General features: G+C 45.0%; 1 protein-coding gene across 1 annotated transcript in view; it reads right to left on the bottom strand.

The window, feature by feature from the left end:
- The window catches only part of BSDC1 (BSD domain containing 1), a 43944-nt gene extending 36569 nt beyond the window's left edge, over positions 1-7375 (bottom strand). The window contains exons 1-3 of the mRNA XM_049775538.1: positions 7365-7375; positions 7001-7094; positions 1505-1621 (exon numbers count right to left, since the gene is read on the bottom strand). Coding sequence (XP_049631495.1) covers positions 1505-1621; positions 7001-7094; positions 7365-7375 — 222 coding nt within the window. The remainder of the gene's footprint in view (positions 1-1504; positions 1622-7000; positions 7095-7364) is intronic.
- Positions 7376-13716: the final 6341 nt, after the last annotated feature.

Below are 13716 nucleotides of genomic sequence, written 5' to 3'. Positions count from 1 at the left end.
GTTGCACTGGTGATGGGTGGTGTTCCTTTTATGACTGAAACCCAAACACAATCATGTATGTAATCAAGGTGTTTAAATAAAAAAAAAATTAAAAAAAAAAAAAAAAAAAAAGAAGTTACTCCTGGCTCTACTCTCAGCAATCGCTCCTGGCAGGCTAGGGGGAGCATATGGGATGCTGGAATTCGAACCATCATCCTTCTGCATGCAATGCAAATGTCCTACCTCCATGCTATCTCTCCAGCCCCACATGTCATAGACTTTCATAAGGGAAGAGCACCTGTGGTAAAAATGGTGGAAAGTACTAGTTTTGGAGACAAACTTGAATGTGAATCTCAGTCCTATTACTTCTTTTATTTTCTTTTTGAGTCATACCCATCAGTGCTCAGGGCTTCTTCCTGGCTCTATGCTCAGGGATCACTCCTGGCAAGGCTCAGGGGACCATATAGGGTGCCAGGATCTAATCAGGTTAGCAACGTGCAAGGAAAGCACCTTACCTGATATATGATCTGTCTGGCCCCAACACTGAGTCTCACCTTCATCTAATATACTTCATAGGATTAATTTGGAGATTAAAGAGATAAGTAATGTGAAATATCTGGCACACTGCAATCATTTAATAAACAGCCTTATTGTAATATTATAATTTCATTCTCAGATTCAGGATGTAAAATATGCATTTGGGGCTTTAATACATACCTAGATATACCAAGAATAAATATTACTTGAGGTTCTTAGAACCTGGCCTTGGGCCCGGAGAGATAGCACAGCGGCGTTTGCCTTGCAAGCAGCCGATCCAGGACCAAAGGTGATTGGTTCAAATCCCGGTGTCCCATATGGTCCCCCGTGCCTGCCAGGAGCTATTTCTGAGCAGACAGCCAGGAGTAACCCCTGAGCATTGCCGGGTGTGGCCCAAAAACCAAAAAAAAAAAAAAAAAAAGAACCTGGCCTTATGGCTAAGCATTCTATTCCTGCTTGCATAAAGGCAGTTTGTCATTATAACTGAAATTTGGTGTTCCATTTGCCCCTCCTAAAAGTTCCATATTTTGGCTTTTTGGTTTTTTTCTAGTTTAAGGAATATACCCAACAGTGCTCAGGGCCAAAGTTTACTGTCTCTCCAGCCCATGATTAAAAATTTGATAAAGTAGGGCCAGAGCGGTGGTGCAGCAGTAAGGCATTTGCCTTGCACGTGTCTGACCTAGGACGGACCTTGGTTCGATCCCCAGCATCCCATATGGTCCCCCAAGCCAGGAGCAATTTCTGAGCACACAGGCAGGAGTAACCCCTGAGCATCACAGGGTGTGGCCAAAAAATTGATAAAGCAATGCAGAAAGGAAGGACAAGTTTATTGTTTAGTGTATATTCTGTGTTTGCTGATAGATACAATTCTTTTCAAATATGAACTTATGAAAATAACAATCTAATGGTAGAAAGTGTGGGAATTCCCCAGGGAATAGCAGGTTCAGCTAAGAGGTAAAGTCAGGTAGAGGGTGGAGGTAGTACTCACAGCCAGTTTCTCCTTAACCACACTGGCTGTGGCTGCGATGGTGCAGGCTGTGTCATGCTGTACTACTTGGGTAAACTCTGTCAAGTCCCTCTTCATAAACTCCAAGGCTTCAGAGGACTGTGGAAAGACAGATAGAGAAGACAATCATCAGGTTCCACAATGCTTCTTCTTTATTTGTTTATTTGTTTATTTATTTAGTTAGTTTTTGGGCCACACCCAGTGATGCTCAAGGGCTACTCCTGGCTATGCACTCAGAAATCGCTCCTGGCTTGGGGGACCATACAGGATATTGAGCCACTATCTGTCCTAGGTTAGCCGCGTGCAAGGCAAATGCCCTACCACTGAGCCACAGCTCCAGCCCCTCCACAACTCTTCTTAGTTTCTATGCTTCTTCAGCACCAACCACATGGAAAATTCAAGTGACAGAGGGAGGTTGGGATCAGAAACAATGTGCCTCAATTCTTCAACCTGATTGACCTGACAGTAGAGAGAACAAAGGAAGTCCTTGCTGTTATGGCCAAAAAGAAGCAAGTTTCAGCCCAAACAAACATTTATAAACTAGTGACCAGTGAGTAGCTCTCATCAACTTCAATAAACGAGGGAGCTGGTGTTGAACAGTCCTCAATAGCAGACTAAAGAAGGGGGCATACATGGTTTAAAAACAAAAGGCTTGGGGCCGAAGAGATAGCAATGAGGTAAGGCGTTTGCCTTTCATGCAGAAGGACAGTGTTTTGAGTCCTGGCATCCCATATGGTCCCCTGAGCCTGCCAGGGGCGAGTTCTGAGTGTAGAGCCAGGAGTAACCCCTGAGCGCTGCTGGGTGTGACCCAAAAAACAAAACAAAACAAAACAAAAGGCTTTGGAGCCAGAGCAATAGTACAGTGGACAGGGTATTTGCCTTGCACAGGGCCAACCCAGATTTGATTCTTAGCATCCCATATCTCGAAACCCCATCTCCCTGAGCACCACCAGTAGTATTTCTGAGAGAAGAGCCAGGAATAATCCCTGAGCACTGGTGGGTATGACTCAAAAAACAACAACAGGTGGCACAGCAGTAGGGCATTTGCCTTGCATGCAGCTGACCTAGGACAGACCTTGGTTCTATCCACCGGAGTCCCATATGGTCCCCCGAGTCAGGAGCAATTTCTGAGCACAAAGCCTGGAGCAACCCCTGAGAATCACAGGGTGTGGCCTCAAAACAAAAACAACAACAACAAAAAGACTTTGATATACATAAGTCATAATATTTGTTTTAATTATCAAACGACATTTTAAAAAAGGTATTCAATTTTCATCAGAGAGAAATATTTTTATTTTTATTTGTTTAGTTACAGAGAAATGCAGTGGAGGGAGTATCTGAAATTTTATATCTGAGAGGTTTAGAAACATGCAGAAGGTCTGTGGTTCGAATCCCGGCATCGCATATGGTCCCCTGAGCCTGCCAGGGGCAATTTCTGAGCATAGAGCCAGGAGTAAACCCTGAGTGCTGCCGGTGTGACCCAAAAACAAAAACAAAAAACAAAATAAAAAAAAAGAGAAACATGTTATATTAGTAACAGCAATAGATTAAAATTTTTTTCATGAGTTATTTGTGACAATTTAATATCAGTTAAAAGGTGATTTTAGGGGACCGAAGTGATAGCAGAGCTGAAGGACGTTTGCCTTGCATGTGGCCAATACAGGATGGACACTGGTTCGAATCCAGGCATTGCATATGGTCCCCTCAGCCTGCCAGGGCTGATTTCTGAGCGTAAAGCCAAGAATAACTTCTGAGTGCCGCTGGGTGTGGCCAAAAACCAAAACCAAACAAACAAAAGGAATTGCTCCTGGCAGCCCTGTGCTATCTCTTTGCCCCCCACCCCCACCCCAGTAGCAATTTCTGAGTGCAGAGCCAGAAGTAACTCCTGAGCGTGGCTGGATGTGGCTCCAAAACAAAACAAAATAAAACAAAACAAAAAACAACAACAAAGAGGGAAAAGAAATATCAGAAAAAAAAAAAAAAAAAAAAGGAGGAGCCTGGAGAGATAGCACAGCGGCGTTTGCCTTGCAAGCAGCCGATCCAGGACCTAAGGTGGTTGGTTCGAATCCCTGTGTCCCATATGGTCCCCCGTGCCTGCCAGGAGCTATTTCTGAGCAGAGAGCCAGGAGTCACCCCGTGACCCAAAAACCAAAAAAAAAAAAAAAAAAAAAAAAAAGGAATATCAGGGGATGAAGTGATGCACAGTGAGCAGGGCATTTGTCTTGCATAGAGTTGACCAGAATTCAATATCCAGCATCCTAAATGGTCCCTGAGCCTACCAGGAGCGATTTCTGAGTGCAGAGCTGGGAGTAACCCGCATGCCACTGGGTGTGGCCCCAAAACAACCAAAATCAAATACAAATTAAAAAAAAAATCCATATATCAGATATACAGGAGAAACAGTATAGCAGGTAGGAGGCTTGCCCTGCACAAAGCTGACTTGGTTTCCATGCCTGACATCCCATATGGTTTTGAGTCCATCAGGATTGATGGTTGAGAGCAGAGCCAGAAAAAAGCTCTGAGCTCTAGTGGGTATGGGCCAAAAGTTTAAGAGGAAGAAAAAAAAGAAAGAAAGATAGATAAGGCAAAAAAGGTTGATATTATGATCAAAAGAATGTGATGACAGAGCAAAAAGAATCAAGGAAGAACTACTGATTGCTAAAACAGTTGTAGAGCTGCCATGCTACAGAATATGGCGATGACGACTTTGGCCATGAACAAATCTGTGATGATTCTGGAATACTGTCTGGGGCTCCTCTCAGACATGAGGGAGAAGACTAGAAATCACCCTAACAAGAAAATGGGGATTATCCAGAATGAGCCTCTGTATAGAGGAAACAATAGTGAGCTGAAGAAAATATACCCACCTTTAAAGACCAAGTAGAAGATGAAGAATTCACAATCTGGAAAGTATGTGAATGAGAGAGTACCTTGTCACAGAAGCCAAGAACAGAACTTCTAAAAAGAGTGATCAACAGTGCCAAGTGCAGCTGACAGGTCCAGGAAGATAAAGCCTGAAAACCACCCTAAGGATCTGGTAAGAAGTAGGTTAAGCTGAGTGTGAATATAGATAAAGCTGTATGTGGCAGCTCCAGGGGGAGCAAGGAAAGCAAGTGATAAAAAGTTGTTGATCTTAAATTTCAGAAATTAGACGCTTCCTAGAAGTCAAAGAGAAAGTCCTGTAAACAGTGCTTTGAGGGACGAGTCAGATTTGTGGAAAGTTTCTGAAGGCAGGGAAGAAAATCTGTTGCCAAAAAAAGCTTGTGGGGAGGTGCTCACAGCCAGATGTGGTTTGGTAACTGTGGCTAAGAGCAGTATGTGCATGCATCTATGTATATATACATACTCACACACAGGGCTATAAAGAGCTGGAGAATGACAACAAATTCTAGGAGATTGAGTCCTTAGGACAATGTATACTAAAAGCAGGACAACAAATGAAGATGCTGTACATTGTGCAGTTCAGAAGAGGCCAGGAAAGGAGTGCAAACAGTAGGGCGTCTGCCTTGCATGAGTCAGCCTAGGACAGACTGCGATTAGATCCCTTATATGGTCCCCTAAGACAGGAGCGATTTCTGAGCACATAGTCAGGAGTAACCCCTGAGTGTCATCGGGTGTGGCCCAAAAAACCAAAACCAAAACAAAACAAAACAGGAGAGTACTGAAAGATCAAGAAAAAAATGGAAAGAAAATTGGACTCAAAATTCATTCACTTTCAGTACTTAATAAAAAACAGTTAACACGGGACTGGAGAGATAGCATGGAGGTAGGGTGTTTGCCTTGCATGCAGAAGGATGGTGGTTCGAATCCCAGCATTCCATATGGTCCCCTGAGCCTGCAGGAGCGAGTTTTGAGTGTAGAGCCAAGAGTAACCCCTGAGTGCTATCGGGTGTGACCCCCCAAAAAACATAAACAAACAAAAAAAAACAATAAAAAAAAACCCAGCTAACATTTCAAAGTACTTACCATGTGCTAGGTACTGTTCTTATTGCTCTACACATTTTATCTTTTTTTTTGTTGTTGTTGTTTTTTGGGTCACACCTGGCAGCGCTCAGGAGTTATTCCTGGCTCTACGCTCAAAAATCGCTCCTGGCAGACTCGGGGCCCATATGAGATGCCGGGATTCGAACCACCGACCTCCTGCATGCAAGGCAAACGCTTTACCTCCATGCTATCTCTCTGGCCCCCACATTTTATCATTTGACCCTTCCAGCAATACTATTAGGTGGCTTTCTATCTTACATTTGAGAAACCGAGCACTAGGGAGGAAATTAAAGAACTTGTCCAGATTGGTAGATGCTTAGATAGCCAAGAGGGGAAACTAAAGTCTTTTATTTCTGAATGAGGAATCGTCAAAGGTGAAAAACCAGTCCTGAACTCAGCCAGAAGACTCCAAAACATAAATCACCCCCTGTCCCTCCTGCTTCACCTGAGAGTTAATGTTTTCACAACAAAATAGAGCCATATCTAGTATACATCAGCTTCATCAGGGAACAGCACTCATACTCCAGTGACTGGCAGCGGGCAGCCTCATAGAAAAAAGTGACTTTGGGGCCCGAGAGATAGCACAGCGGCGTTTGCCTTGCAAGCAGCCGATCCAGGACCAAAGGTGGTTGGTTCGAATCCCGGTGTCCCATATGGTCCCCCGTGCCTGCCAAGAGCTATTTCTGAGCAGACAGCCAGGAGGAACCCCTGAGCACCGCCGGGTGTGGCCCAAAAACAAAAAACAAAACAAACAAAAAAACAAAAAAAAGAAAAGAAAAAAGTGACTTTGGAGGTCCCGGATATTAAATTCTCGCTTTCAGTTCTCCCAATACTGACAATTCCTGGCATTTCCAGATTTGCTGACTGGAACCGATAGGCTGATGTGCAGTCAATCTATAGACACAGGGAGAAGCCCAATAGGCTCTAGAACATTAAGGGCAGATTGAACATTTGAGCCTAAGAACATTGAAGGCAGATTGAACCCAAGCCAGAAGCCCTGGGGAAGGACTCACTCGAATTGCTAGAGTAAACAGTAATTAACTGTACCCAAAAATTGAGCAGGGCTGGTTTGGACTCACCAGCGTGGAAGGAAACAAACCAGCCACGCAGGCACACTCGCTCCCACCAGACTCGGGCATCGCGTCGGTGTAGGGAGCACCTGCACAGTGGGAGTTGTCCAAGTGCTGGCTGTGGCACATACTAACACTGAGGGGCTCCCAAAGAAAAGTGTCAAGTGCTATTTCTCTTCCCACTCCCACCTGTCTTCAAAGCCTCGCTCAGACATGCTTTTGCGAAGCTGTCATTCCACGGATGGGAATCAACAGCTGAAATAAACAAACGTTGAAGGCGCATCGTCTGCCTGCTGCCTCTGAGGTCTGTCTGGCCTCCCTTCCCTGGATAGCAACCGCCGGGAAGGCCTCAGGTCTGTCTCGGTGCTCAGCAAAGGCCTCTGGAGACCGGGTGAGCAGAAAGGTGGCGCCGGCTTTGGCTTACCTTCTCCTTGACGGTCTGGTAGCTCTGCTGCAGCCAACTCCGCCACCATCCCACGTCCTCCCTGTGGAAGACACACACACACACACACACACACACACACACACACACACACACACACACACACACACACACACTTGTGATCCTCTCCCAACGATCGAATCCCAGCTTCCCCCATCAGAGGTGGCCTAGTCGGGTGGAGGCTTCGCACACCGTCTCCCCCATCCCTGACATGGAGGCTTCTGCTCTGCCCTTTCAGCCCGATCCCTGGCCGCGCTGGGCTCCTGTTATCCACCAAAACCCTAACCCAGCACCCCAACCCTGGGAGATTTCGGACCCCAACACCCAGAGCTGGCAGGCAGCTCACCCTTCCGCCATCTTGCCCGCATGACATCACCACTATTTACTGACCTTTGACTTCCGACACGGCACCGCCCCCTCAGGCACCGCCCTAATCTCTCGGCCCAATCCTTGTGTGCCGGAAGTGTCTTCACCCAATCGGACTTCAGCGTTAGACCACGCCTCCTTGAGCTCTATCCAGTAGCTGTCCAGAATTTGCCCTGAAGCCCCTGCCCATTTAAACGTCTAACCAATCGTCATTCAGTTCTCTCCGTAGGCCCACCCTTCGGGGTTTGCACGGCCAGTAAACGAGTCTCGAAGTCTAGTTGAGCTCACCCAGTCCGGTACGGTGGCCGCGAGAGGCTGATTGAGGAGAACTGAGTGGAAAAGGCTGGAATTCGAACGTCTGGATTTTGGATCGCAGAGTTAGGACCGCCCCCCTTTATGAATCCAGCCACGTAGCAGCTGTTTGGGAGGCCTGATTTAATAGATTCCTTCTGAAGGGCTCAGGGATAGGATTTGGACATGTGCATAGAAAAACTCGAAATTTCCTTTTCTGCCTCTGATGAAGTTCTCAGGATATTGGGGAGACCGACACACTTAGTCTTAGGGTCCAGATCAAAACTATGTGAGACCTACGTGAATAAATTCAAAGCTTGTCAGGAGAAGGTGGGGTTGCGTTTTCTTTCTGGGGGAGGTTCCCTTATTCCAGCCTCTGCTTGGTAGCTATCCCCCACTCCCCGTCTGTAACACCCCCCCTTTTTTTTTTAAATAATTTTTGGGCCACATCCTGGGATGTCAGGATCCAATTTAACGTGTGATGGGTGCAAGGCAAGGGCCTACTCCCTGCACTATGTCTCTAGCACCCATTTTCCCCCTCGTTTCATGATTATCCCATTTTAAAAGCAAACAAAACCCAGACTTCTTTTTTTTTTTTTTTTTTGGTTTTTGGGCCACACCCGGTAACGCTCAGGGGTTACTCCTGGCTATGCGCTCAGAAGTCGCTCCTGGCTTGGGGGACCATATGGGACGCCGGGGGATCGAACCGCGGTCCGTCTCCTAGGCTAGCGCAGATAAGGCAGGCACCTTACCTCCAGCGCCACCGCCCGGCCCCAAACCCAGACTTCTTGATTTTGCATTATTGCGCTTCTCTCCTTTACTAAAGAGCTCTTTACTACAAAGTTTTTCTATAGTACTTTTTACAAATACCCTCTCTGACACTCTCTTCAGTTTTTTCCTTCCCCATAGTCCTGTGAAATAATTCTCAGTAAGGAGCACAAAACAGTGTCCATAATAATTTTTTGACTATTTCAAAGGACTTTTAATTCTTATCTATCAATTAGTTTCTTATTTAAGGGAATTGATCTCTTCCCTCCTTGCTTTTTTTCACTTCAGGACACCCAGCATTTTCCTCTTACTTTACTGGTATTTCCTTTTCTGTGTTACTATTCTCTCTTCTCAATAACTTCTTTCTTGTTGCTACAAGGTCCCCTGGCTCAATTCTCCTCTCCTACCCCATCTCTATTGATGATTGGAAGATTGCTAGGTATTGGCCAGGGGTCCTTGTGTTTTCACATATGCTCACTAAGGGTTGCACACCTGGCCTTGACGCTTCCTCAACTTTTTTTAGTTGCAGTCCTTACCAGGATTCACATGGTTTAGCTGTATTCACACACATCTGGCTGTGTGCCTGAGTTCACAGACTGTTGTGATGTTGGTCTCAAATGACAGGTTTACCAGAACTATGTTTGGAACATGTGGATGACACCAGGGATCCAAGTTGGGGCCTCATGATTACACTATAAGTGCTTTTTTCCACTGAGTCAGCCAAGATCCCCCTAACTTTCTTGTATACTCCAGTTAGCTTCGCAGCAAGTCTATTTGGCTTTACCTTTAAAACATAACTCAGGGCATTTGCATGTGGCCAACTGGGTTCTATTGCTTGCATCTCATATAATCCCCTAGTACTTCTAGAAGTTATCCCTGAGCACAGAGCCAGGAGTAACTCCTAAGCACCACTGATATGACAAAAACAAAAACAAAAATACTGTATTCAGTCATTCTCCAGTACTGGTTCAAATTTTTTTTTTTTAAATGAGAAGGATTTTATTTTATTTTATTTATTTTTTGGTTTTTGGGTCACACCCGGCATTGCTCAGGGGTTACTCCTGGCTGTCTGCTCAGAAATAGCTCCTGGCAGGCACGGGGAACCATATGGGACACCGGGATTCGAACCAACCACCTTTGGTCCTGGATCAGCCGTTTGCAAGGCAAATGCCGCTGTGCTATCTCTCCGGGCCCTGGTTCAAAATTTTTATAAATTCAAAATCCTCTTATTGGTATTTTTGCATCCACTTTTGTCTTCCTGTAGTCTAGGTTTTTTTGTTTGTTTTGGTTTTGGGGCCACACCTGGTGGCCCTCAGGGGTTACTCCTGGCTCGTTGCTCAGAAATCACTCCTGGCAAGCATGGAGAACCATATGGGATGTCGGGATTCGAACCAACATCAGTCCTGGGTCGGCAGCTTGCAAGCCAAAACATGCTACTGATGTGCTATCTCTCTGGCCCCTTGAGTCTAGTCTTAATTCATCTGCCAAGTATTCTTTTTTATAATTTTTGCTTTATTAAAGTTTATTGGGAGGGGCACATCCAATGATGTTCAGGAGTTGCTCTTTTTTTTTTTTTTTTTTTGATTTTGAGTTATACCCAGTGGTGCTCAGGGTTTTACTCCTGGCTCTGCCTCAGAAATCACTCCTGGCAGGCTGACCTGGGTTCAACTCTCAGCATCCCATATGATCCTCTCAGTACTCCTAGGAGTGATTCCTTAGCGCAAGCCAGGAGTATCACTGGGGTGTGGTCTATCCCAATGGTATTCCTATGGCAAAAATGCAGCTTAAATGGTAACTTTTATATTATACATATTTAACTAATTTTGGGGGGTTCTCACCTAGTAGTACTAGGGCTACTCCTAGCTTTGTGCACAGAGTTTACTAGGTGGTACCTGAGAACCATAAGGTTCTAGAAATCAAGCCCATGCTTTATGCATGCCTCAGCCTATTAAGGTTATGCATATGGGATATGCATCCCATATGGTCCCCCGAGCCTGCCAGAGCGATTTCTGAGCGTAGAGCCAGGAGGAACCCCTGAGTGCTGCCAGGTGTGACCCCAAAAAAATTTTTTTTGACAGGGGTCGGAGAGATAGCATGGAGGTAAGGCAACAATAAATATGTCGAATCACAACCCTCCTCTGTTCAAAGTTTGCCTTTCATGCAGCAGTAGGTCATTGGTTCGAATTCCGCATCCCATATGGTCCCCTGAGCCTGCCAGGGGTGATTTCTGAGCATGGAGCCAGGAGTAACCCCTGAGCGCTGCCAGGTGTGACCCCATAACTAAAATATATATATATATGTATATATATATTTGGTTTTTGGTTTTATATATATATATATATATAGGTTTTTAGTTTTTGGGTCACAGCCAGCAGTGCTCAGGGGTTACTCCTGGCTCTACGCTCAGAACTCGCCCCTGGCAGGCTCGGGGGACCATATGGGATGCCAGGATTCAAACCATCATTCTTCTGCATGAAAGGCAAACGCCCAACCTCCATGCTATCTCTCCGCCCCCCCAATATATATAAATATAAATATATATATAAATATATATATATTTTGACACATCCAATGATTCTCAGGAATTACTCCTGGCTCTACACTAAGGAATTACTGGTGTGCTAGGGGACCATATAGGATGCCGATGCTTAAACCCAGGTCAGCTGTGTGCAAGGCAAGATTCCTAATCATTGTACTATTGCTCTGGCTCCAGATCCACATCTTTTATCACAATAAATATGTCGAATCACAACCCTCCTCTGTTCAAAGTTCACTAACAGTGAATTAAAAACTGAAGTGCGGGGGGCCAGAGAGATAGCATGGAGGTAGGGCATTTGCCTTGCATGTAGAAGGTTGGTGGTTCGAATCCCAGCATCCCATATGGTCCCCTGAGCCTGCCAGGAGCGATTTCTGAGCGTAGAGCCAGGAGTAACCCCTGAGCACTGCCGGGTGTGACCCAAAAACTAAAAAAAAAACAAAAACAAAAACAAAAAAACAAAAAAACCTACTGAAGTGCATGCTTTGCTCACAACAACTTTAGCCTTCATCCCTGATACACTATAGAGCCCAGAGCACCACCATCAGGAATAGCCCATGAACACTGAAACAGGAGGACTAACCCCACAAAACCCCCCAAATCAATATAAACAAAGCAATGTTTTCTAGTGACTTATCATTTGAAAGAAAAGTTAAAGAAATCTTCAAACTTCAGGACCCTACACAGTTTATCTGCTTTGGAACTATTGACCTCTTTGCTCCCTCTGCTTCTGTGACTTTGGCCACTTGGATGTTGCCTGGAAGGTCCCTGTCCTCCCTGAATCAGTCTTGAATTTGCTCCCACTGCTAAGGATAATCTTATCCCAGGTATAACTGTGCCTCAAATCTTCACTCCTTCAAAAGTCGTCTTCTTACGTGCTCTGACCACATTATTTTGCTCTTTCTTTATTGGATTCAGGAGATGAACCCAGGGCCTACATAGCCACACCCCCTGCTCCGTGACCCCATGCTTTAAATTCCAGCTTACATCCCTGTGTTCCTATGCCTCACTCTTGTTTAGTATCTTTTTCCACACTCCTCATCACATCTGACAAACTACATTTGGTTTCATTTATTTGGAGCTGTTCCTAAATGGTACTCAGGAGACAGACCTGAGGGCCCTATGTGATTCTTGGCCAAACATTTAAGATGGGGTGCTGCCCTATTCCTGTAGTACAATTATCTGGGACACCCTGTGGCTCTCCAGGAACACCTAACCAGTTCTCAGGTGCCTCCAGGGTTGCACCCAGCAGTCATGTTTGAGGGGGCATTTGCTGCCAGGAATTGAAGTAAGTTGACTGTACAAAACTATGTTATATATCGGTCCCTATTTTATTTATTGGAGGTGGGGACTAGTGATCACTGCTCAAGGACTATTTGTAGTGCCAGAAATCGAACCAGGGTTGGCTGCAAGTACAGCAAGTGCCATAGTCTCTGTTCTATCTTAACAATTCCCAAAGATTTTTGAATACAGAGATGAATTGAGTTGTAATGTGACTAAATATCCAATGTTGACACTTGGATGTTGACACTTAATAAAGATTTTAATGGGGGGGGTTTGAGTGATAGTACAGTAGGGAAGGCATTTGCCTTGCATGCATCTGACCTAGCTTTGGTCCCCAGCATCCCATATAAGTCCCCTGAGCTCTCCTAAGAGTAATTCCTGAGTTCAGAGCATAAGTAAGCTCTGAGCATTTCTGGGTATGCAATGTACCTCTAGCCCCTCCCCAAAAGAATTTTGATGGGCTGTAGTGATAGTACAGTGTGTAGGGAATTTGCCTTGCACGAGGCTGACCTGGGTTTGAACCCTAGCATCCCACATGATCTCTCTATTTCTGCCAGGAATGATCACTAAATGCAGAGCCAGGTGTGGCCCAAAACAAATAAAAAGAATGGGTAGGGCACTTTCCTTGTACATGGCTGACTTGAATTGGATCCCTGGCATCGCATATGGTGATATATCATATGGTGATATGGTGATATATCACATATGGTGATACCCTGAGCCATCCAGGAGTGTACCGTGATCCCTGAGCACAAATCCAGGTATGCTCCCAAAGGCAAACAAAACAAAACAAAACAAAACAAAAAATAACTTGAATAAAGTAAGCTTCTAGATGTCACATATTTTATGCCTTCATTTTGCCCAGGCTTTCCTTTTGCCTCCTCACCCAAGGACCAGCAGCAAACAGAAAGGCCTGTATCACATACTTCCTCCTGCCACGTAGTACACTGCTTGGTCCAGGAGGTCTTCCGGGTGTGTGTGGACTGAGTGGGAGCCTCCCTCTGTCTGGGTTTTGGATTTTGTTCATTTCCTACATCTGTTCATTGCCACACTTTGACCTTGACTCCCCTCACTGCCTAGATTCAAATCCCAGCTGGGGCCTCATCTGTGTGAAATCCTAGGTTTGATCTCTGGCACATACACAAAAAAATTCCAGCTTAGTCACTTTTCAGCAATGAAGTCTTGGGCAAGTTAATTTTTTCTATTTTAGGTTTTTTTTTTTTTTCCCTGTGCTGAGGATTGAATCCTCCTCACACATTCAGTACTTGACCTATGAGCTGTATCATCCAGATCCAGATCCAAAATGGATTCATTTAATGATCATTAAAATGAGTATACTCCATCAGGTTCTATCGTGCAATGAGTAGCACATTGTTTATTTTATTTTATTTATTTATTTATTTAGTTTTTGGTTTTGGGGCCACACCCGGCGGCGCTCAGGGGTTACTCCTGG

The sequence above is a fragment of the Suncus etruscus genome, chromosome 6 (genome assembly GCF_024139225.1).
Source record: "Suncus etruscus isolate mSunEtr1 chromosome 6, mSunEtr1.pri.cur, whole genome shotgun sequence".
NCBI lineage: Eukaryota > Metazoa > Chordata > Mammalia > Eulipotyphla > Soricidae > Suncus > Suncus etruscus.
Note: the sequence above shows the minus strand (reverse complement) of the source record. Positions and strands in the feature narration are given on the sequence as shown.